Source organism: Aulonocara stuartgranti (assembly GCF_965226115.1).
Source record: "Aulonocara stuartgranti genome assembly, chromosome: 5".
NCBI lineage: Eukaryota > Metazoa > Chordata > Actinopteri > Cichliformes > Cichlidae > Aulonocara > Aulonocara stuartgranti.
Genome location: NC_138943.1, coordinates 21,984,845 through 22,008,627, shown reverse-complemented (window position 1 = coordinate 22,008,627; position 23,783 = coordinate 21,984,845). Strand labels below are relative to the sequence as shown.

The following is a 23,783-nucleotide window of genomic DNA, read 5'->3' as shown; positions in this document are numbered from 1 at the left end:
ATGAGCATCTCAAGGACATCTCGAACAACGTAACCTCCTCTGTGTGCAGTCATACATGCCCGCTTCCCTTTCTGTGAGGATAACAAGTAAATAAAGGAACGACCAGGATATCACTGAGTTACATGTATTAGTGTCTCTAATTTGTTGCTCTTCTGGTTAATAATACAAAAATGTATCCATTTATATTTTATATTAATTTATGATATGGCTTTTTTTTAAATTAATACTTGAAAATTGTATCATAATAGCAATGACACTGCTCAGACTTCACGTGTAATATACCCGAATAACCTCATGCTGTTGGCACTTCTGTAGCATCTCACTCACAGCCTACATGTGGATGCCCTCTTTCAGGAACAGATCACAACCTGAAATCATAACGTGCTTCTGTTTGCTCAGCAGGGGCACTGTTGCCAGACATGTTGCTAAGTGACAAAGTAACACAACACACTGTTGTGTGTGTGTGTGTGAAACGAGTTGAGCTGGGTGCCGTGTATCAGGAGCATGCAGGCGGGGGAAAAGGAAAAAAAACAGCACTCAGGTCGTTTCAGGCGAGAGCTGTAAGACCTCAGCTTTTCTCTGCGTCTCTCACAACTGTAAATAATTAGATCTTGGATCCAGAGTTCATCATCCTTTTCATTTTCTCCGCCAGCAAAACATTTTGGCCGAGGAGTCACCCAGTTGTCTTCCCACACCTGCAGACAGATCACTGGAGCAAAATGAAAACAATGGTAAGAGTAAAACGACAAGAAATCCTGCCTACCTGCAGAGCCGCAGACAGATTACTACATCATAAATTACTGTGAGTTGGTGTCATGGTTATTCCCACATAGGTACCAGTTTATTTTGCGTCACTTCCACCATCCTTGTTAAAAGAATCAGGTTTGTGAGAATAATCAAGTAAAAGAAACTGGCCTTTTCAAGAAAAATGTCTCTAATTTCCAATTTGTGTTTGATTTTATAATTTATTTAAGTGGCTCCGTCTCATGGAGGTAATTCTGCTCTAGACCGCACCACCGGCAGCCCGTTACCTCCCCTGACTCAAGACGAAGGTGCAGGTAATGATTCTCTTCCCTCCCTCTTGTGAGCATATAGCAGGTGTCACATCAGAGTTGGTGATGAACTCTTAATTTAGGTATCGGTCTCACTGCTGAATCTTTATTTTGTTTATGTTTTTTCCCTTTAGGCACATTAAAAAAAACCAGTGTTTCACCTCGAAACATGTCCCAGTACAGGAATGTGTTCAATGAGCGCGCTAGGACGGGCTTCTGCTACTGGCTTGTGGAGAAGAGTCCAACATGTTAGTACTGACTGAAGGCAAAATATAACACATACAATAATCTGCTTATTGCAACTTTCATTCACGTGTTGCTGGATTATCTAATGTGATACTGACGTCCCGAGTTCCAAAAAAGTTGTGACACTGTGTAAAATGTAAATAAAGACAGAATGCAGTGATTTGCAAATCCCATAAACTCATATTTGACTCACAACAGAACATGGAAAACATATCAAATGTTTAAACTGTGAAAAATCTACCAGTTTAAGATAAATATTTGCTTATTTTGAATTTGATGACAGCAACACATCCCAAAAAAGTCGACACAGGGCTGTGTTTACCAATGTGTACGGTCAGCTCCTCTCCCTTACAACAGCCTGTAAACATCTGGGAACAGAGGAGACCAGCTGTTGAACGTTTGGGGGAGGAATATTGTCCTAACCTTGTCTGATACAGGATTTTAGCTTCACAGCAATTCTGGGTCTTCTTTCTCATATTTTCCGTTTCATAATGTATTAAATGTTCTACTGTGGTGCCATGGTGTTGTAGTAGATCAAGTATATGGTTTAGCATTATCTAAAATAGGTGAGGCCTTCCCTGAAAAGTACATCATCTGGGTATTCGATTTTTTTTTCAGCTGTGTCCATTGTGCACAGAAATTTCTCTAGATTCCCTGAATCTTTTGATGATATTAAGTAGATGATGAGATACTCAAAGTCTTCACAATTTAATGCTCACAATAGAAAAATTTTATGTTCTATTGTGAATCTAATTTTTGATGGCAGACCATAAAATGAATCAAGTGATTCTCACAATCAAAATCTGCTGCACCACAGCAGATGATTGTATAAGAGATCATTCTTATACAGGAATGTTCATGACTGGGATGCTGTTATAAGGAAGGATAATGATACATGACCAGTTTACACATTGACATCTTTTTCTTTTCATTCCTGTAGGTAAAGGATGCAGCTTGGGTGCATATAAAACCTTTCTGGGATTACCAAAAGTTTGAAGAAACAGTTCACCAGACCTCTTCTAAAGATGCCCACATTAGTTTGAAAAGCTGAGCTTGCACTTACTTGAAAATCTGTAAAGAAGTATTATCAGAAATACACATACTTCTAGAAATTTGTTTAATTTTCTTATTTTTTTCTGCATAAGTAATGAGGTATGGCGAATTACAAAATTTTATTTCCAAAAGAGACTTGATATATAGCCTACTCAAGTTCTCTTAGCAAAACATCTTTATTTTGTTTTTAGCATAAGTAATAATGATAATGGAAAATTTAAATTTAATAAGTTAAGCCTCACCTCTCATCACCTTCACAAGTTGAGTGAAAATCTTGTATATTCCCTTGTGCTATAAACGCTGTATTCGTCTTTTTTATGGTTGACTTTGTCTTTAGTTTCAATTCATTCAGAAATGCCTCTTAAGTGAATATACAGAATACAGCTGATTTTTGCACACACTCTTTAGAGCTTGTTTTACATTTTTGGAAGGTTTAAATGAAAAAAACAAAATTAAAAATGTTTAATTCACTGTGTCACAAAAATAAACTTTGGTTTGCTTTAATTTGACCTGTTATTCTGGTAAAGTGAACTTTTGGTGCAGGACAACACTCGCCTACAAATTCCTGAAGATAGGCGTGTTTTTTTTTATGTGTTAATAATTCATAGATCATACATGGAAGCTTCTTTCTGCTTCTGATAAAAATCAAAAACAGAACCCAAAAAATACTGAAAATTATCTCAAACTTTGGACATAACTCAAACTCTAAAGTAATTTTGTAATTTTTGAGTTATTTCTTCGATATTTTTGCGATGCCCTGTTCAAAAGTTTGAGATAACAACCTGAAATTTTAAGTTATAGTCTTCAGTAGCAGACACAAAACATCAAGCCTAGCTTCACAAAGAGACAAAAATGTTTTCGGAAAATTGTCAGGTACAAAGACTGGACTGAATACTGGACTACTTTTCAAGACTACTTTAATTAGTGACGTAAACAAGAAGCAAGAAAGGCTGGCTCATTGGAAGGAAAATATAGAGAAAACTAATGTGTAATTGCTGCTTTAGCCGGTGTAAACAATTCTCGCGAGATCTAACACGATTGTGTGACGAAAGCGCAAAGGAACTTTTAAATGTGCGCTCTTATCGCCACCTAGTGGTTAATTTTATAACAAACTTTTCTTGGTTCAACTCAATACATTAATAATACGTGAAGACAGTGAAACGTATCAGTGCTTTAGTTTACAGACCGATCTCCGTAGGAGCCGTTTAAGCTGCCGGTTGACGCTTTAATTGCCGTTTCCACCGCGGAGACCCACCAGGTAATAGCTCCTCAACGTCAGGCAGTGCTACTTAAAACAAGCGGCTTAGCTAGATTAACGTTTTATAAATGTCAAATAATTATAGTGATATTGATTTAACTAGTTGGATTGAATATTTTGAGGTAATGATTATTGTTTGCAAACATTCGTGACCGGGAGTTTTGTGGCAGTCAAGCTGCTAGCTAGCACACAGTTATTGCCAAAGTTTTACCGTCAAGGCGCTTCCCCCCCGCGGAGTGCTTTCACACGGTTAATTTAGTGTCACAGCTTTAAAAAAATACACAATCCTGCTGTATATAGGTTATTAAAGCTGTGTTTTACTGTTTATCCCGCTAATAATTTTATCACCTAAAATTCCCTCCAGGTGCAACCAGCGGAGCCCAGCCCTGCACTTAGAAACAGATAGACCCACAAGTAACCCTGCAAGTTAATTCATTAATAAACAGGGATAGGTTTGACGAGCTGAACTAATGAATGAATGGCTACTCATTCTGCAGAACTTTGAGATGGAGATACTCAAACTTATTTGAGGCCAGATTATTTTTGTTAATCTTAGTTTGAAAGACAAGGGTTTAAGGTCAGATGATAAAGTAAGACATCCACGCTTTTCCGGAGCCTTTTCCAGGTTAGCAGTGCATATGACCACTTAGAGCTGTGGTTCGAGCAGGGAATTATCAGCCCCTAGGGATTAATATTGATAAGTATAGATTTACTCGCATTATTGCTTCTGCTTACAAGGTCAAGGTCAAATTTATTTATATAGCACATTTCAAACAGCCGATGCTGCACAAAGTGCTTAACAATATAAAAATGGTATTAAAAAGCAACAATGTAATACAATAATAACAATAAAAAACAAAAGGACAGTAAAAGAATTAAAACAATAACTAAACTAATTCAAATAAGACCAAAATGCTTGGGTCATAATGTGTTAAAAGCCAGGGCATAGAAATGTGTCTTTAGTAAAGATTTAAATTGCTCAAGTGTTTGTGCAGATCTAATATTTAAGGGGAGACTATTCCAAAGTCTAGGACCTGCCACAGAGAAGGATCTATCACCACGGGATTTGAGGTTAGTCTGTGGGATGGACAACATTAGTTTTGATCTAGACCTCGTGGTTTTTCCTGGAGCATAGGCAGAGAGCTCAGACAGGTAAGGAGGGGCTCGGGCATTAAGTGACTTAAAAACAAAAAGTAGAAGTTTAAATTGGATCCTGTAGGAGACAGGAAGCCAGTGTAAAGAAGCTAAAACTGGGGTTATATGCTCTCTCCGTTTGGTACCAGTTAGCAGGCGAGCAGCAGCATTTTGAACCATCTGAAGATGATGGATGGTGGCCTGATCTAGACCATAATACAATGAATTGCAGTAGTCCAATCTGCAAGTAAGAAAAGGGTGAATAACACGCTCAAAGACGTTAGCCGGAAGGTATGGCTTTACCTTGGCTAGCTGTCTTAACTGAAAAAAACAGGACTGAACTACTGCACTCACCTGCTTATTCAATTTAAAAGAACCATCAATGTAGACACCGAGGTTTTTTACATGTGTTTTACAATACGAGGAAAGGGTGCCCAGAGTGCTGTTGATATGATTAAAGTTGCCAAAAATGACAACCTCAGTTTTATTTTCATTTAGTTTAAAAAAATTTAATGACAACCACTGTTTGACATCATCAAGGCAGCGTAATAAGAGCTGCGAATAGTCTGACCCTGCTTTTAAAGGTAGATAAATCTGCAAATCATCAGCAAAACAATGAAATGAAATGCTGTACCGCGAGAAGATGGAGCCCAATGGCAACAAATAGAGTGCGAACAGGGCACGACCCAAAATAGAGCCTTGAGGTACACCGTATTTAAGAGGGGCTATTTTGGAGTTGTGGGGGCCCATATTGACATAAAAAAAACCTTTCTGACAAATAGGAACGAAACCACTGTAGGGCAGATCCTTTTAGGCCAGCATGAAATTCTAGCCGTGATAACAGGATGATAACAGCCGTGATTACAGGGCTAGTTCTTAATCAATCTCCTTTTTAATTGCTAATCAGATATAGGTAGACCAAAAAAGGTTTTCACCACAACAGGAGAGCTTCATTAAGTCAAATAAGAGTATAAAAATGCTTGCATGACATTCAGTGCAGAAGCTCCACTGCTGAATGTGGTGTCCTTGTTCTGAACTTCCAGTAAGAACGTGCCAACACTGATAAAAGGAGCTGGTAAGATTGGAGAGATATGATTACTGTGGAATGAATTTTTAAGAAATTCTCTTAACCAGGTAACCCAGTGTTGGGCCCACTTTATGTAGAGTTAATGTTGTGTAGAAGCTAATAAAATGATCATCATTGCATGAGAGCCAGTCCGTGGTCATTTTTATCAAGAAGCTTATCCAGATGTGTTCATTCCTTTTCTAACTGCGTTTTGGATCAGGATCTTAGACATGGATAGCAGAAGAAAGAAGGTGGCCTTCAGCTGGCGCCGAACTACAGTCACTTCACCAGCACATCATCAGGGTGGAAACGCTGACTCAGTCACACCGCCTTGCCGGACCATAACGCAAAATGAAGATTCAGAAACTTTGCCCTGCAGTGATTCTCCAGGATCTGCGTGGCTTGGAGCACTGAGTCTGGATACTCCCAAGAGAAAAGCCGAGGTGCTCTCTGAAAGTCTGCCCTCTGTAGGCAAACTTAAGCTGCGGAAGCTTTCCAGAAAAAACAGTGAAACATTTAAAACTTTGAAGGTAAACCTTTGCCATTGGATTATAATTTTAGAATGAATGTTTTGAATCTATCTTGAGTCTCACAAGTTGCTTGGTTCCAGTGAATACATTATCTGTTTGTGGTTAATTTGGCACAGGACAAACCTATGAACACCTCAGCCGCACAGCCAGAGTCCAAAAACATCCAGAAAGCTTCACCACCTCCACCCCACTCTTTTATCTTGAAGAAGAAAGACAGGACACCTGAGGAGGGATTAAAGGCTATCTGCAGGAAGGCACTGATGGCAGCCCTTGGAAACACAAAAACAACGTGCAGCACTACTAATATCATCAGAACTGACATGAACAGCTTGTCTTCACCTCTGCAGACTGAACGTCCCAGTCCAGCCTACCTTGAGACAACCATTGTGGATATTAACAGCTCCTGGAGCCAGTATGACACTGCACCTGAGGACCGAGGCGGTAGCAAAGGAGATCAGTGGCCCACCCTGCAGGTGTTGGAAGACTCAGACATCAAAGGTGATGCTTCAGAGCCAAAGACAGATGGAAGGGTAAGCAACTACAACTTGTAATAAAAGTAATATAGCATTTCTTCTTGTTATAATGTTTTAGTTGTGCATTGGTTGTTACTGATTCTTTTGAATTCTAAAGCAGCTTCAGTTTTTATTTTAAAATGTTTTTAAATGTATCATACCATAAAATTATCATGGCGCTGAATCAAGATTTTGTTTTTCAGCGTTTTGTGGTTGAAGGAGAGGATTTTCCCAGGATGTTTGTTAGTGAGGACTCTGTTTCTCTGGAGAAGACCTTCCAAGACAGACCATTTCCTCCAGACAATGAGCTGGAAGCTGAGGACCATGACTCCGCCCTCCCTGCACTAGAGTACATACCAGATTCTTCATCTCGTTTCTCATCTGACCAGAGCTGTGATCAACATCAAACTTTAGTCGATAGTGAGGGAGGTGTAACTCCCACTTTTACGTTTACACCCTCTAATGAAACCACTGGGACCCTCGAGGCAGCTGCTAAAGACATGGAGGTGCCTTTCTCATCACCACAGAGGAAAGTTTTTGTCTCACTGAAGCAGCCCCACTCACCGCACGTGAGCGTTTTAAATGCATCTGCAGTTGAGGCTGACAATATTTGCTCATCCATCATTAGGGGACGTTCATCGGATCCCTTTGCTCTGCCCCGACACTCAAATACGGGAGCGTCAAAGCTGTGCTTCGACCCCACAGCCTCACGCAGGCAGTCGGACGGTGTTTTCCGCATGCGTTACCCTGGTTACTCCTCATCTCATACTTGGACTCCTAGAAGACTGTCCTTGGGGGCTGAACCTTTATGGACCAGCTACCCCTGCTCAAGCAGTGAAGCTGGCTTCATAGACACGCATTGCCATCTGGACATGCTCTATGGAAAACTTGGCTTCTGCGGGACGTTCAGCAGCTTTCGAAGGCTGTACCAGAGTAGCTTCACTGGAGAGTTTCAAGGCTGTATTACAAACTTCTGCAACCCAGATATCATGGTGAAAGAGGCGCTGTGGGAAGGTCTGCTGGCTGAAGACATGGTATGGGGGGCATTTGGGTGCCACCCGCATTTTGCCAAAAACTACTCGAGTATTCAAGAGCGCAATATACTGACGGCGATGAGGCATCCAAAAGCCGTGGCCTTTGGTGAGATGGGCCTGGACTACTCCTACAAAAACTCTACTGACACCTCAACGCAGAAAGAGGTAAGGTAAAATCTGAAGTGGATTTTCTAATTTGAGACTCAGTTTTTCTTGAGCAGCGTATGCCTGGATATTGAAAATAAGAATGTCGTGGTCTTTGTTTTGTTTCTCTGCTTCTCTGTGAAGGTGTTTGAGCGGCAGCTGCGTTTGGCCGTGGCCATGCAGAAACCTCTGGTGATCCACTGCAGGGATGCAGATGACGACCTGCTGAAAATCATGAAGAAGTGTGTTCCCAGGGAGTACAAAATTCATAGGTGTGTTGTGTGTGGAGTAAAACCCTTTAAACTCAGTTTTTCTTTTTATAGCTTCTTCTTAAAATTAATTGCTTATTTTTTTTGTAAGAAATTCAAATGTTTCAGTTTAGAGAAATAAGATAAAGGCTTGCACTTTATTTCTGACTAGCCTTTTTGTAATTGACTCGTAATAGTTGTCATTTTTCGATGGTGATGAAGAAGAACAGAAAACGGTCATAAAGTGAATTTGAATTATTTAATATGTCTGAAACACAACAGCTGTTCTGCTCATTTCCACATCAGAACTGACAACCTGAGGATTTTTAAACTCTAAAGACCTTTGGAGTTTAAATCTTAGTGCCTTTAATCAGACTTTTAATTTGAATTACGTTGTGCTTTCCAGGCACTGTTTTACAAACAGTTATCCAGTGATTGAGCCCTTCCTGGCAGAATTCCCCAATTTGTATGTGGGATTCACAGCCCTAATCACCTACTTGAGGGCTACAGAGGTCCGGAATGCCGTTTCCCAGATCCCTCTGAATCGCATTGTGTTGGAGACAGATGCGCCATATTTCCTGCCAAGACAGGTATGTGTAGATAGAGGCTCGGGAAATCCAAAACAAACATCTTGTGTCATTAATGAAAGAAAAGGTTTCTGCCATTTTTTTTTAAATTGCAAAATATTAGAAATGTATTATTGAACAAACTAGAGGTATGTCATACAGTTTATTAGGTACGCCATGCTAGTGCTGGTTAAACCTGCTTTTGCCTTCAGAGGATCTTTAATTCTTTGTGGCACAGACTCAACAAGTGGTCAGTTCTCAGAGAGTTTGGTCTCAGATCACAACACAGAAATGCCCACTTTGCTATCAGATTAAACATTTGAACAGTCTTATGTTACCAAGATATGATCACAAAAGATCCTGTTACCGTTATGTTCAGTGTTTTTTTTGTTTTGTTTTTTGTTAAACCAGCATAAAGGAGGATGAAAGGTATATAATGGTATGACGACAGTCTTGGGAAAACAAAGAAAGTTTGATCTATATCAGAATCAGATGTAAAGCATCAGAGCTGATTTTTAACAGACAACATCATCATACTGTGTGCAGCAGATCCAGCAGTGGAGACGTTTTTGTTCCACCATGCTTCTGAAAAGAACCTCCTGCCTGTTGGCCTGTCTCTTGTGTTCCTTGACTGCTTGATCTCTTGTTGATCTGAAACGAAATTTTCCCTCCAAGAGTGGAGTGAAACTGGGCACATATTTCTATTGAGTCTAAAACTACTATCAGAATTTAAAGCAAATATCCGTGTTGTTATATTTGAGGTATTAATTATTATGAGACTCCATGTTGACCTTTTTGAATGTCATGCTCTTTAATAGGTTGGGAAAGGTGTCTGCCAGTTTTCCCATCCTGGAATGGGCATCCATACTCTGCGGGAGCTGAGCCTACTGAAGGGGGAAGACATGGCCACTGTCCTTGACACCATCCGAAACAACACCACTCAGCTGTATGGTATATGACCTTTAGAGAAAACGCTGTAAACTGGCAAGAAAGAAGAGAGACGTTTCCTGTTTTTGTTTTATATTTGTCAATTCTCCATATATGGATGTTGACGTGTGGAGAAGAAATTTCATTTTAAACAACCTGAAAGAGAAAAAGGAGACAAGCCTGACTGGAATGAAAATATCTCTTGTCTAACAGAGATCCAAGTGTATAATTGTTTATCTGAATATTTCTTTTATGCCGTTGTTATTATAGATTAATTTCTAAGCAGTTTGTGTTTTTCTTTTATGTGTGTTTCTGTAGTTTTACATTGCTCGCTTGTTTGGTTTGCTGGACGTTTGGCTGCCTTGGTGTGATGCAGTAGAGATGCATTAAAAGTCTTTATAATAGTGCTTCTTTTTTCTCTGAGACATGTTTTGTTAAATTAGTCATCAGTGCGAACACTGGTGCTGATGGAGGAGCGCACGGAGACAGGAAAGCATAGTCTACAGTGGAGCAAACGTGTACACTGAACAAAGCCGATTCTGCATTGAGGGAAGGAGAGGGGCTGCGGGAGCGGTCCATTACTCCACTTTAATGACGCCCTGCTCGTCACACACATTTGTCTAAGTGCTCTTTTTTTTCTTTTTAAATCTAAACAATATCAAGAGTGAGCAGATGTGTGTTCATCCTGCCAGTTTTTTTTTTATTTATTTATTTATTTATTTTAGCACATTTCTTATTATAGAGCCTTTAAAAAGGTCAGAGTAAACTCTGTCACTGAGGTTTGGACAAGATGTTCTTCAACATCCTTCTTCCTTTTTTTTTTCTTTTTCTTTTTCTTTTTTTCTTTTAAAAAAAAAAAACATGGTCATTTTGTGTTTTGTAAGACATTTAGCCTTTTAATTGTAGCTTTAAAGGTACCAGTTAAGTCTTTACTCAAGTGTTTGCATCCTAAGCATCTGTTTCCTTGATATTTTTAGCTCATACAACCAAAGTTCACATGGTGAGACATTCATGATCCATGATATCATGAGGGTCAGAATTTAATCAAACTGGCACACGGTGGTCACCTAATGGGTCTTCACCCAAATCATACTCAAAGTCAAGCATAATGTTTATGCACAAGGCTTACACTTTTTTCTCCCTGATGTATTCAACAATATTCAGTTCAGGTTATTTAGCAAAGTCGTTAACAAAACATTCTTATTAATAAATTTTGCGTGCAAAAAGAAATTCCCAGGCCAGTCGAGAGATATAATCGACTGGCCTGGGAATGTCTTGGTGTTCCCTGAGCTGCGCTGGGGAGAAGTCTGGGCTTCTCTGCTTAGGCTGCTGCCCCCCACGGCCAGCCCAGCCCAGGGTGAGTGGCGGAAAATGGATGGACAACTGTTTGTGAGGTTCCTTGACTTCTCAGTGGATTTTAATTGTTAGTTTTTGCAGTACAGCTAATTACCACCAAGAAAACTGTTATTCACCCATCAGGTAACCTGTAAATCATGAACCGGATGAGCTGTTGCATCACAGACCTTCTGATTTAAAGACTCATTAAATATAATACAGTGAGACAAAAGGTTGATTGATGCTTTATTGTATAAGGCATACCCGAATCCTAAAGAGACAGATGGTATAGTGTGTGCTGTAGTGATCTATACAGGGTATCATTTTTTACAGGTTGACTAACATTAGATCGTATTTCTCTGCCGACACAGGAGTTTTAATAATGAATGCAAAATGTCAGAGTGTGAGTTAAACATTTGGGTGTTTGAGAGACATTTTTCCTAAAGCTGCACCCCGGGAAATTCATAATGACAGCTGAACCAACCCCTTGATGATGAACATAATCTTTGAGGCTGAAATCTCCAGGAAATGCTATTTGGCTGATTGATGTGTTCCATTTTACACACAGGGTCACATGGTAAGCATTTTAATGTTTTAGGCATCATTCATTTATCTTGTATTTCATGTTATTTAACCACAGTCTAATAACTTAGATAACTAAAGCTGATTATGGAAAACACTGACACAGTCTCTGATCTTCAACGAGGAGATGGTCTCTCTGGGGAAAATAATATATATATATATAAATATATTGTAATATTTAAAGGAAACACTTTTTTTACTGTATAAACCAGAAAGAAGGGACAACCTGCTGATTCTGTGTTTCCCAGCAGGCGTTGCACAATCTCCTGCAGCTCTACAATGTAGTCCGCCAAGTCTTCTGCTCTCAAGGTGACGCCAATTTCAAAGGGCGCACTTATCTGGTCCGAAGAGAAAAAAAACACAAAGCTGCAGGATTGACTGCTGGGAGATGGGCTGTATTTGTTTTGTATTTTTCCCCAACTCACTGTCATGGTTTTGTCCATATTGGTTTGATTTGGCTCCTCCATGGCTTGGCGACCGATTCTGGAGGACTTCACTTTGTTCTGTGATTTAAAAATGACATCTCATCATTGTTATGAAATAATTTCCACTTAAGAGGTTTAATTAACATAAGAAAACCTCCCTAATTCAAATGGCATGGGTGAGGTACAGTGCAGAATAATGTCACTGGTTGGTTGGTGAGTTCACAGTCTAAATAGCTGGTAGAGTTTTAATTTTTAGTCCATCTTAAAGCTTTGGTGGTTATGATGGGTGATAATAAGTTTAAACTCAAAGGCTGAAAACAAAAAACATGAAGCATTGAAATATTTATAGGTTATTACAAGCGTTAAAAAGAAACCAACGCTGAGTGAAGTTTTCATAAAGATTTTATAAAAATGTAGTTTAAAAAAAAAAGATAAATTAGGACAAAGTATCTCACCTGAGGTTTCTGTGATGGGCTGAGGAAGCTTGAGCCCGCACTGGTTGACTTGCACCACAAGGTCAAGGAACACAAGAGAAAAGCCAACAGGCAGGTGTTTCTTTTCAGAAGCATGGTGGAAGAAAAACGTCTCCACTGCTGGATCTGCTGCACACAGTATGAAGATGTTGTCTATTAAAAATCAGCTCTGATGCTTTTCACCTGATTCTGATATGGATCTAACTTTCTTTGTTTTCTGTCCATCTTCGTACCTTTATATACCTTTCATCCTCCTTCATGCTGGTTTAAAAAAAAAAACACTGAACACAACGGTAACAGGATGTTGTGTGATCATATCTTGGTAACATAAGACTGCTCAAATGTTTAATCTGATAGCAAAGTGGGCATTTCTGTGTTGTGATCTGATATGAGGTGTGATGGACATCTTATCAGTGGGCTATGGACAGAATAGTATTGCAGTCACAGACTTCTACAGCAGCACTGACTCTCAGGCAAGAGCTGTAATAAAGTTAGCAATAATCTAATGTTTGATTAGACAGGAAACTTAAATTTATATCAGCATAGTGTTATCATTACATCAGTGCTCAGCTGGAATGAATGCTACTTTAATATCTCTGAAATAAACAAATAAACCAAAGTAACTGGAGCGGATATTGACACAGCCATGTGGCATTTGATTTACAAGGATTTTCACTCACATTTACATGCTTGTGTTGTGTAATTGTGCTTTCAGTGGAACTGTGATGGTTCAAAATGGTTTTTAGTTTTTAAATCAACAGCCTACCAATTGACAAAATACACGAAGCCTAAAGCATCATGCATAAGACACAGTATGAAGGACAGTTTATATGAAATGGAAAAACTTGCATTGGTCAGACAGCTACTCCAAGAAGTGTAATTACATTTCTTTGATTTAGGAAAGTAATCTGTATTTAATTTTTTTCTTATTTAGGCATCACACCTATCATATGGTTACTCAATACTTTGTTAGGTACACGTGTCCAATTACTCAGCACGATTATCTAATCAGCCTCAACTCAATACATTTACCCATGTAGACAAGATCTAGACGACCTGCTGAAGTTCAAATGGAAGATCAGAATGAGGAAGAAAGGTGATTTAAGTGACTTTGAGTGTGGCATGGTTGTTAGCACCAGATGGCCTGGCCTGAGTATTTCACAACCTTCTATAGGGTTTACAGAGAATGGTATGAAATAAGAGAAAATAATCATTGACTGGTAGTCAAGCAGTAACTCGGTCCCTCGTTACAGCCAATGTGCACAGAAGAGCATCTCTGAATTTGCAGCACATTCAATTTTGAAGCAGATGGGTTACAGCAACAGAAGACCGCACTCGGTTTCTCAGGATAGGAAAATGAGGCTGTGACATTAAGATGTTCAGGAAATAAACAATAAACAGTCTGAAAGCAAGGCAGCACGGTGGCACGGTAGTTAGCACTGTTGCCGCACAGCAAGAAGGTCCTGAGTCTTTCTGTGTGGAGTTTGCATGTTCTCCCCGTGTTTGCGTAGGTTCCCTCCGGGTACTCCGGCTTCCTCCCACCGTCCACCGACATGCAGCTTGTGGGGATAGGTTAATTGGATAAACCAAATTGCCACTCGGTGTGAATGTGTGAGTGTGAATGGTTGTCTGTCCCTGTGTGTTGGCAGGGTGTACCCTGCCTCTCGCCCTATGACAGCTGGGATAGGCTCTAGCGCTCCCCGCGACCCTGAAAAGGATAAGCAGAAGCATGTATCCATCCTGTCTCATAACAGCAGATCAGTCTGCAGGGGACATTTTTGTCCCCCTCAATACCAACTGATCATCCTTTAATTTCCACAGCTTACCTGAGTATTGTTGCCGACCATGTCCACCCCTTAATGAACACACTGTACCCATCTTTTGATGAAAACTCTCAATTTCAAAAACAAACCCCCCCAAACACTTTTGGGATGTGTTTAATTTTCATTGAGGAAATGGTAAGTTTATCCAAAAAAGCTTCTACCCAACAAAGGTGCAGACACTTTTCTCCTAAACATATTGAAATTGTGTTGGATTCTAAACCTTGGATTAATGCCAATAGCCCTGTTGCAATTAAAGCAATTTTCATAACTATCTCGCACATAAATGCATATAATCACCCATAAAGCAAAAAAGACAAGAAAAAGAAAACTATAAAACTACTAAAAGTCGTGCAGGAGGGAGTCTGCACGACTTTTTTTCCCTTCCTTATAAAATCTGTTTTCCTTTATCTAGACTAGACAATAGTCATCTCATTTTATTTTAGTTTATAGTTACTTTTTAACAAAAACGGTGAAAGTAAGAATGAACGTTTGAAACGGAAATGCGTGCAGTGTCGGAGAGACGCCACTAGTTGGCTGTAAAGCGACAGTTTGGTAGCAACAGAAATACCAACGAAGAAGTCGGACTCCAGCAAACAGCAACAAACTGGAGATTAAGGTGTAGGGGAAATGGATAAAAAGAAGAAACCTTTAGACGTGACTGCTTCATCGGTGAGTTGAATGTACAGGCAGCTCTTCAAATATTTGTTTGACAGAAACTGTAGACGCTTAAGCTTAATTATACGGATAAACATAGCTAACTTACTCTCATGGTTGCTAGCAGCACATACAACGAGCATGGACTGTATTTAGAAGAAATACATAACGTTTGTTAGTTTTTTTTTCTTTGGAGAATAAACAGCTAAACCTTAAATTTCGGTTTTATTTCGTGCAGCTAGTGGACCTTAAAGCTGAGCTGTACAGGAAACAGGAGCAGTTCAAACGGCAGAAACTTGGACAAGAAACTTCTGGAGCAGGATTCAAAGCAAAATCAAAAGATAAGGTACAGCACGAGTGATTTCTGAACGTTTTTTTTATAATGGCGTGCAATGACTGACTCACGTTTCTAATTTTCCTCTCCACATGTTCCTCTGCAGAAGCCCAACATCTGGAATAAACAAAATGCGGGTGTTTCAGCAAGAGCTGCTAAAGATGCAGAGCAGCTGGAAGAGGAGCGGAGCACCATCGATACAGCAAGGTGAGTTCAGTACTGCTGAAGTTTTTCTGTATAACAGGTGGACCAAAACCTCTCACAGCTTTTTTTTCTACTCTCTCGACAGGCGTAAGTTGGAGGAGAAGGCGAGACTCTACGAACAGATGACTAAAGGAGACTTTCCTGGTTGGTGAACTGTTTGTGCCTTATGTCTGCTACAACAGCATCAAAGTGGGCATACTTTGTATTTACCTTGTTGTGTAACTCATCAGATGAAGAGACGGAAGGGCTGTTCCTTGTTGACTTCACCCAGAAGATTATTGACAAAAAGAGAGAAACACTTGCCCAGAAGGAGAAAGAGGACGAGGAGCAACTCAGCTCATCACCCGTCCCTCCTCCTGAGAACCCGGATGAAGAATGGTAACTTCACATTGATTGCATTCATCAATATTCAACTTGTGCTGGCATCATATAACATATCAATATTAGGCTTATATGTTTTCCAGTATTTGCTAATACATTATGTTGCCAAAAATATTCACTTTTCTGTCTTGAGTGGCATTCCTTTCTTAATCCATAGGGTTTAAGATAATACTGGCCCACGCTTAGCTTCATATCTTTCAGCTTTCCACAGGTTTAGGAGTGAGTTTATGGGAATTTTTGACTATTCTTTTAGAAGCACATTTGCAAGGTCAGACAATAATGTTTGATGAGAAGGCCTGGCTCATAGTTGGCACTCTAATTCAGCAGTGGTCAGGATTCTGTGCAGGCCAGTCAAATTCTTCCACTCCAAACTTGCTCATCCAAGTCTTTATCAACCTTGCTTTGTGCACTGGTGCTCAGTCATGTTGGAACAGGAAGGGCCGATCCCCAAACTATTTCCACAATATTAAAAGAATGAAATTGTCAAAAATGTCTCAGTATGCAGAGTTCCTTTCACTGGAACCAAGAAGCTGAAACCACTGCTGTAGAATCCAGTGGCAGCTGCTCGGCCATAGAAACTCATTCCATTATGCTGGCTACCCACTGTTCTTGAGCTAATCTGAAGGCCACGTGAATTTTGTAGGTCTGTAGCGATTGACTCTGCAGAAAGTTGGCGACCTCTGCACAATGTACACCTCAGCATCCGCTGACACTGCTCTGTGAATTTACAGTTAGTTCCATTTTGTTATAATACCAGTAACAGCTGAGTGTTGAATATTTAGTAGCGAGTAAATTTCACAATTGAACCTGTTGCACAGGTGGTAAGGAGCTCCTAAGAGCGACCCATTCTTTCACAAATGTTTGTAGAAGCACCTGGGGCTTGCCACCTTTTGTTTTTAGAACAGAAGAAGCCTCTTGTATAAGAGCTGAGACATCTTCACAAACTTAGTTCAGTTTTCTAGACTACCATGAACTGAATGATTGAGAAGCCAGAAAGTTTTTATCAGCCACTATATGCAAATAACAATTTTTGCTCTGCGAATATAGAAGGAGTGATCAGACTCTATCACTGCTTTTTGACATTACAGATAAACAAAAGGCCTTGTGTTATTTGTCACAATATTTAAAAAAACAAAAACAACTATTTTTTTTCTCTGCAGGGTGGACTTTGTGGATGCTTTGGGACGATCTCGGCGGTGCATGAAAAAAGACCTGCCAGACTTTAAGAAAATGGACCAAGACCTTCAAGGGAAAGGGTAATTATTTATGTATTGTGATTTTTTTTTCTTCAAGGATGGTAATGAAATATTTGAAACTCTTAACTCTTTTGGATATGCCTGGTCCCTGTAGAAAAGCTTCATCAGACAAGACATTACTCTCAGAAGACATGCGACGAGAGCTGCAGAGGCAGGAGTGGGAGAGGGAGGAAGAGGAGGCAATGAAAAGGCCTGTTGGACCGATTCACTATGAGGATATCAGACAACAGGGTTAGTGTCACAGCAAAGAGCTTTGAGCCCTTACATCGTCTTTCACTCAGTCAGCCACAAGGCGATTTGTTTGTGGTTACAGATTAGTATTGAGCCTGTGTCATCTTTCCTCATAGTTGGCTACAGAGTTAATGGTGATCTTGAGAGTTTGAAGTTAGATCTTTGTGGGTTTTGCTTAATCGCCACTGAATTCTTTGCCAAATAATATATACCAAAAGAATTTATGGACTGAAAATAAGGTCTTTTTTTATGCTACGCTACACTTTGAAACAGAGGAAGTTTGGTTTGCAGGTTTGAAACTGTTGTCTTACTGTTGTTGTTCTTATCTCAGAGGCTCGGGACCTTGGTGTGGGGTACTACGCATTCTCTCAGGATCAGGAGCAGCGGCAAAAACAGAGAGAAACTCTGGACATGCTTAGAGATCAGGTGAGCTATTAAACACATGTAAAATGCCAGCCCAGGACAGCATTATGGTTTCTGATAGAGGGATGGACATATAGATATTCTATTCATCCCAGGGGAATGACTGTGTTATAGCAGCAGCATAAAGAATAATAAAAAAAAAACATTGATAAAAGCACCACAGGCCCATATTGAAGGCCTTGTTATGTGAGGAAGTGCAAAATTGTACATACAAGAGAAAGAGATAATTTGATAACAATGGAGAGAATTAATAAAGGAATTATTTAACTGTTTACAACACTGAACATTTATAATGTAATAAAAATATTTAGATTGTGATTGTCATTTAAATTAGATCCATCAGGAATTATTTATTACTTTATAATCTAATAAGTGTTTTATTCCACCTGTTCTGTCCTGCAGACTACAGATCAGCGCACAAAGAGAGAACGACTGAAGGAGAGGAAGCAGGCCATCCTACAGGCTCGACTAGCCAAGGTAAGGCAGAGGAAGATGAAGAAGGCCAAGCTGGATGGTACAGAGGAAGAGGAGAAAGAAGAGGAGAATGAAGGTTCGGATCTGCACGGCTGTTTGTGTAGAAAATTTGTTTGCAGGCTTCAGTTCAATGATCGCACGAATGCTAGTAAGAACAGTTATGAATTCTTGGTTTCAGGAGAGGAAGAGGAATTTGAAACAACAGGGACCTCCCCTCAACCAGAGGAGTGCCCAGAGGTCAGCATACTCAAGAAGGTGGAAGTGGAGATCCAGGAGAGGAGAGACACCAAACCAGGAGTTCCTCATGTCAGAGAGTGGGACAGAGGCAAAGGTAAGTCTCATTTCAAAAAAAAAAAACACTTTCATGTTATGAATATAATAAATGTGCTGTATGTTTCAGCTAGATAACACGTTAAATAGGATGTTTTCTTTTCTGTCGATGATGAAGTTAATTCATTATTTAGATACAGCGGTTTCTGTGTCATGCATGCTGGGTCACTGGCATGATTTAACTGGGACCCTTGATTCAAACAGAGACATTGATATTATTAGTAACACTTGTTTGTCCTTCTGTAACAAATCAAAATGTGTTGTGAAAAACCCAAAGTTCAAGTCCCCAACTGATAGTTATAGTATAATATACAGTACTCCAATAAAAAGACTATTTGGTTTTCCATTTGATGAGCTCACACTGCTTTAGGCTGTAGTAATGTTGAGATGTGTATTTTTTTTTTTTAATTTGTGGAAATTATTGCAAATACAGAGCAGAGCAACTATGTTTGCAGATGAAAACTTCAGAGAGTCTCATTTATAAAACTGCTAAAAGAAGTACAAATGCACAAAAGCTGAAGATATTTGTGTGCCAAAAGTCAGCGTTCCTGTTATAGATAATAGACCACGCGGAAATGTGTGGTCAGCCTCATACTCTGCCCTCTGCACACCCACATTCAGCCAACAATGGTGACGCCAAACTCCTCATGACATTTGATGCATAGAGAAGAGCCAGGCCCCACAGTGCTCATTGCTTGTATTTCCTTTTCCTTGATCTGCATTATGAACAGGACTCATAATGACTGTGTGAGAGCTTTTATTGACTTAATGCAGTCTATGAGCAGGTGGTGAAGGCAAGTCAGGTCAGGTGACAGTAAATGTCAGAGGTGACTGACTGCTGTCACAGTTGCACTGTTGTTGCACTTTTATGCAATTTGTTAGTGCTCCTTTGCTCTTTGAACCAGGGCTGATAATCACCTTTAATATCAGGGAAAGGCAAGTCTACAACTATCTATAACTCCAACTGAGCTGTGCTCCAAAGTCAGCCTCTTCTGACTATAAAAATGACTACCACCAGCTGTTCATCCTGAAGTGTCCAGCTTCTATTATTAGCACAGCACAAGTGGATGGAAGTAGTTATTTATTTGCATCCTTCTTCAGCCAGTTTTCTGGAAATTCCATTCATATTTGCTTGGCTGTTTGGATCAAAGCCTAGCTAGTTCTTCTAATAAATTCAGCACCATCCAATAATAGATTGACAGATTGGCTTTATGTCACTTTTAGGTGGAGTTTTAAGGATCAAGGCACCTCTGTTTTCTGGAATGTAACCTCCCTAACATTAGCTTTTGTCTTTGTTTCCTTTCAGAGTTCATGTTTACTGAGTGGAAAAGTCGGCGTCGGGAGGAGCGGGATACTGAATTTGCACCTCCGTCTGCATACTTTGCAGATGACAAGAGGCCGAAACCAGGAAAGTATAAAAATGAGGAGAATAAATCCAACATGTCCTTCAAGTGGGCAAGAGCTCCAGGAGGAATCTCTGAGAGCAAAGCAGAACCACAACCTCGGTCTAAAACTGCATCTTCACCTCCTGAACCTCAACCAAACCCTCCTCCGTCTGCACAGCCACCGCCCTCAGACAGCTCGTCGCTGTCGGCTCCCCCCTTTCATCCCCAGTATCCCCCTCACCCGCTATTTTATCCTCCATTTCCTCCTCCACCTACTCCTCAGTTTGCAAGCCCACCTCACCTCCTTCCTCCATTTCCACCACCGTTCCCACATCAATATCCACCCCAGTATCCACCTCAGGTGCAGAGCCAGGCGCAACCTGCAGGTGACAGCCAAACCCAGCAACTCCACCAGGGCCCTCCTCAAAGTCTGGATGACATGTTGTCCTTCTACAGGAACTCCACCTGATGTCTAAATACTGCTTGATGTGTAGTTGGGTCATATTGTGAGTTTAAACACTGCTCTTTTTTTCTCGCTCTTTGTTTATAGAGTAAATCACAAAAACAATAAAACACAATATGTCAGCTTTTTGGAGTTTAGATATTTAATAAATATCAAGAGTGCATCATTTGTGTTTGTGTGTATTTTGGTCACAGAAGGGATTAATGATTAATTTCTGCTCAAGCACTGCACATGAATATCAAAACTTTAATCCAGCTACGAAGAATGACTGAGGGGATGTCATGCAATGCCTTGTTACTTCAGGGTCAGAGGTCAGGCAGAGACCAGTGACCTGAAGCCAGCTGAGATCTTCTGCCTTGACCTGACATACTGAAGTTACACCGTTTTCTGGAGAGAAATGATCAAAAATGAATTGTCATCGTGCAGGTGACTGCTGTTCAAAACCCCACAAGGCTAGCCGCTCTGATCGAAACTGTGGGAAGAGCGGTGAGTGCACTGAACGAAATATGGGAAAGATCTTCGAGGAGCTCACGGCTCTTAAAAGAGAGACCAGTGAGAGACTGGAGACCAGTGATGGACATTAGGACGAGTGTAAAATGGATGCAGTTCGTTCGACCTAAACCAGTTACCTCCATCTCTAATGCGGCTATGCCTCCACCCCTGACGGCGCCAGCTGCTTGAAGGTTGACGCCGAGGAGAACAACAACATTCTTCCAGGAGAGACGATAATGAGAACGAACTGACTCTCTGCCCTATTCATCAAGGCCATCTGCGTAGGACTGTTGATCTTTGCCTAACAGGCGAAAGGACACACACCCCGACACGCACACATGCACACTGATACTGATATGCACTCACCACACTCCCTTCCCCGGATGCTTACCTCGCTCGATGGAGACAGCGGCTCAGCTGGAGGCGCGAGGAACTGCAGCGTTCGCGACCGCTGTGTACATCGGCGTAATCCCCGCCCCTATGGTGCTTGTCTGTGTTTCATGGCGTATAGTGTGATGATCTGTGCTTCTTTATGTGCTATGGAGTTTCCTGTTTTCTCCTCATGATGACTCCCTTGTTGGAAGTCATCATGGGCAGAAACCCCCTTTTTTTTCTCCTGAACTTTGCCCCTATATGTTACATATCTCACTGTCTACCCCTTTTTGCTCCCTAGCCGGACCTGTCTCCCCAATGTAAGTTTGTATATTATGTATTGTCTGTATGGTCGACTAGGTCTGTCATTTCAGCTCCTGGCAACTGCAACTGACAAATAAAGCTTATCCTATCCTATAAAGTTAAAACCATTTGTGGGTTTTTGCTTAGATGAAGATCAACCGTTCTTTTATGAGTAACCAAAACAAAAATCCTGCTAAATCCTTCCAAGGGGTTCATAAATTTTTCTTGCAAGAGTATATCACAAAATGATTCATATTTGTGTTTAATGTCAGTCGGCTCACGGAGCTGTTTGGAATCTGGGAGTGTGTAATTTAGTTGCAGTATATAAATATCCACCAGATGGTACCACATACACTTTTATGTGAAGTTCAAGTGACGGTTCATTGATTTCTTCACTATTCCTTTAAGAGTTGCAGTAGCCTTTGTTAGTTGTTTATTTACTGAGTATTTATTAAGGAAATTCTTATGCTTTGTCTCAAAACTGGCTTCGGCATAGCATCTTCTGATGCCTCGATTTATTCCTTTGCCAATCCAAACTGGGAAACCTTTTTTTCTCCAATCTTCTCTTGGAAAAACATGCTTGAATAAAGGTGCAGTTATGGTGAGCCTGTGTGAATATTAGCCTCAGTTTCCTGTTCTTATTTGACAGGAGTGGTCTTCTGCTGCTGTGACCCATCTCTAATATTTGATATGTGCAATCATACCTTGGCTATGAAAACTGTTTATTTAAGTTACTATTTTGTTGCTATGAGCTTGAAGTAGTCTGACCATTGTCCTCTGAGCTCTGGCATCAACATGACATGTTCACGCTGAGAACTACCACTCACTGGATATTTTCTTTTTTTCACACCGTTCTCTGTAAACCCTTGAGATGGTTCTGTGGGAAAATCCCAGAAGAGGAGCAATTTCTGAAATACTCAGACCAGCCTGTCTGGCACTAACAACTTAAAATCACTTTTTTTTTCTTCATTCTGATACTCGGGTTGAACTTTAGCAGGTCTTCTTGATCATGTGTACATGTCTAAGTCCAGGCCATCGTTCATCTTTGGAGAGAATTTAGCAGAGCCCAATATAACAACTGCTCAGCTAAATAACCTCACATCACTGTTATGGGAGTGACTCAAAACTAGCTTTAATCATGATGATTGACTCTGAATGCGGGCTGAATGCAGGCTGTTACATAAAAGCATCTAAAATTACCCTATAACGGAGATTCAGGCATGCAGCATTACGTTACAAAGGACAGCACTTCTGCCGTGGGATAATGTTGGTTTACATGTGCTGAAACATAACACAGACGGTTATCAGTTTTCTCATTCTGACCTCTGACCCTGTGCAGCTCCACAGAAAAATCACAACACACCTCACCAGGGAGCTATTCAAGGGATTAATAAAAAGCCTGATTTACCACTTGACCCTCATCACCCTATTAGCCTTCCAGTTAGATATTTGGCCTGGGTTCTCCCTCCCTTGTTTCCTCTCTAACGAGAATGTTAGTTTGGCGCATTGTGTGTTTTGTTGATCTCTCCAACACATATTGGGTTTATCTTCCTGTTGAGGTAGATTTTTGACCCAATTGTAACCTTAAACATGATGTTTTTTTTCCTCTTTTTGTTACTCTAGTCTCACATTGAGTCCATGCACTCTCAGACAGCTGAAGCACTGTGTCACTGGTAGGTAGATGTATTTGTGTGTGTATCTCTGTCAAGCATGTGTTTGTATGCACTGTTGAAGCTAAACTGGTGCCAGGTAAATTTTCTGCCTGTGGGGTGACAATATGTTTCTATAGTAACAGGACCTCACAGACTAAAAGTCATATAGTGAGTTAAAGAGCAAAATAATAATTTATTTCCTCCCACATGGTTCCTTTTAATGGTATCGCTCAGCTGGTTCATTTTTTTGGCCCAGACTGAAATAACTCAGCAGGTTTTGGAGTGATTATCACAGACTGTTTTTCCCAGGATATTAAAAATGCTCTGGGGTTTTCTTTACAGCCACCATAAACGTGATATTTGTGGCTTTTAGTGAAATCCCTCAACAACTGGCCGAGTTTAAATTTGTCCAGTACTTTGG

The 23,783-nt window shown here is 40.3% G+C and overlaps 4 protein-coding genes across 4 annotated transcripts; 3 read left to right on the top strand and 1 right to left on the bottom strand.

Annotated features, from left to right (window-relative positions):
• Positions 1-503: 503 nt before the first annotated feature.
• Positions 504-2,733, top strand: LOC309706108 (uncharacterized protein). Its single transcript, XM_082532342.1, has 6 exons — positions 504-560; positions 653-731; positions 834-882; positions 975-1,058; positions 1,187-1,300; positions 2,239-2,733. The coding sequence occupies exons 1-6, from the start codon at positions 505-507 to the stop codon at positions 2,292-2,294; spliced, it is 438 nt and encodes a 145-aa protein (XP_082388468.1). The 5' UTR covers position 504; the 3' UTR covers positions 2,295-2,733.
• Positions 2,734-3,357: 624 nt separating this feature from the next.
• On the top strand, positions 3,358-10,174 carry tatdn2 (TatD DNase domain containing 2). Its single transcript, XM_082535018.1, has 7 exons — positions 3,358-3,609; positions 6,030-6,339; positions 6,456-6,869; positions 7,055-8,050; positions 8,174-8,301; positions 8,684-8,867; positions 9,662-10,174. Exons 2-7 carry the CDS (start codon positions 6,040-6,042, stop codon positions 9,800-9,802), a joined length of 2,163 nt encoding a protein of 720 aa, XP_082391144.1. The 5' UTR covers positions 3,358-3,609; positions 6,030-6,039; the 3' UTR covers positions 9,803-10,174.
• A 1,060-nt stretch (positions 10,175-11,234) lies between these two features.
• Positions 11,235-21,863, bottom strand: ghrl (ghrelin/obestatin prepropeptide; the record flags this gene model as incomplete). The annotated part of the gene is made up of 5 exons (XM_082534715.1): positions 21,173-21,863; positions 12,568-12,714; positions 12,113-12,190; positions 11,914-12,025; positions 11,235-11,254 (listed from the first exon to the last, which is right to left on the bottom strand). Exons 1-5 carry the CDS (start codon positions 21,176-21,178, stop codon positions 11,235-11,237), a joined length of 363 nt encoding a protein of 120 aa, XP_082390841.1. The 5' UTR covers positions 21,179-21,863.
• On the top strand, positions 14,954-20,629 carry ccdc174 (coiled-coil domain containing 174). The gene is made up of 11 exons (XM_082532650.1): positions 14,954-15,077; positions 15,301-15,408; positions 15,503-15,603; positions 15,686-15,744; positions 15,831-15,978; positions 17,142-17,237; positions 17,332-17,468; positions 17,800-17,894; positions 18,294-18,441; positions 18,544-18,696; positions 20,002-20,629. The coding sequence occupies exons 1-11, from the start codon at positions 15,036-15,038 to the stop codon at positions 20,547-20,549; spliced, it is 1,635 nt and encodes a 544-aa protein (XP_082388776.1). The 5' UTR covers positions 14,954-15,035; the 3' UTR covers positions 20,550-20,629.
• Positions 21,864-23,783: the final 1,920 nt, after the last annotated feature.

What these genes read in the sequence shown, in the direction of transcription:
- LOC309706108 (XM_082532342.1), top strand. Translation starts at nt 505, where the DNA reads ATGCAGGCGGGGGAAAAGGAAAAAAAACAGCACTCAGGTCGTTTCAGG. An exon ending in GGTCGTTTCAGGCGAGAGCT is followed by an intron (nt 561 to 652) that starts GTAAGACCTCAG and finishes TTTCTCCGCCAG; the next exon opens with CAAAACATTTTGGCCGAGGA. An exon ending in GACTCAAGACGAAGGTGCAG is followed by an intron (nt 1,059 to 1,186) that starts GTAATGATTCTC and finishes TTTTCCCTTTAG; the next exon opens with GCACATTAAAAAAAACCAGT.
- ccdc174 (XM_082532650.1), top strand. Translation starts at nt 15,036, where the DNA reads ATGGATAAAAAGAAGAAACCTTTAGACGTGACTGCTTCATCG. An exon ending in GACTAAAGGAGACTTTCCTG is followed by an intron (nt 15,745 to 15,830) that starts GTTGGTGAACTG and finishes GTAACTCATCAG; the next exon opens with ATGAAGAGACGGAAGGGCTG. An exon ending in GAAAGAAGAGGAGAATGAAG is followed by an intron (nt 18,442 to 18,543) that starts GTTCGGATCTGC and finishes TCTTGGTTTCAG; the next exon opens with GAGAGGAAGAGGAATTTGAA.
- tatdn2 (XM_082535018.1), top strand. Translation starts at nt 6,040, where the DNA reads ATGGATAGCAGAAGAAAGAAGGTGGCCTTCAGCTGGCGCCGAACTACA. An exon ending in AAACATTTAAAACTTTGAAG is followed by an intron (nt 6,340 to 6,455) that starts GTAAACCTTTGC and finishes AATTTGGCACAG; the next exon opens with GACAAACCTATGAACACCTC. An exon ending in ACACCTCAACGCAGAAAGAG is followed by an intron (nt 8,051 to 8,173) that starts GTAAGGTAAAAT and finishes TTCTCTGTGAAG; the next exon opens with GTGTTTGAGCGGCAGCTGCG.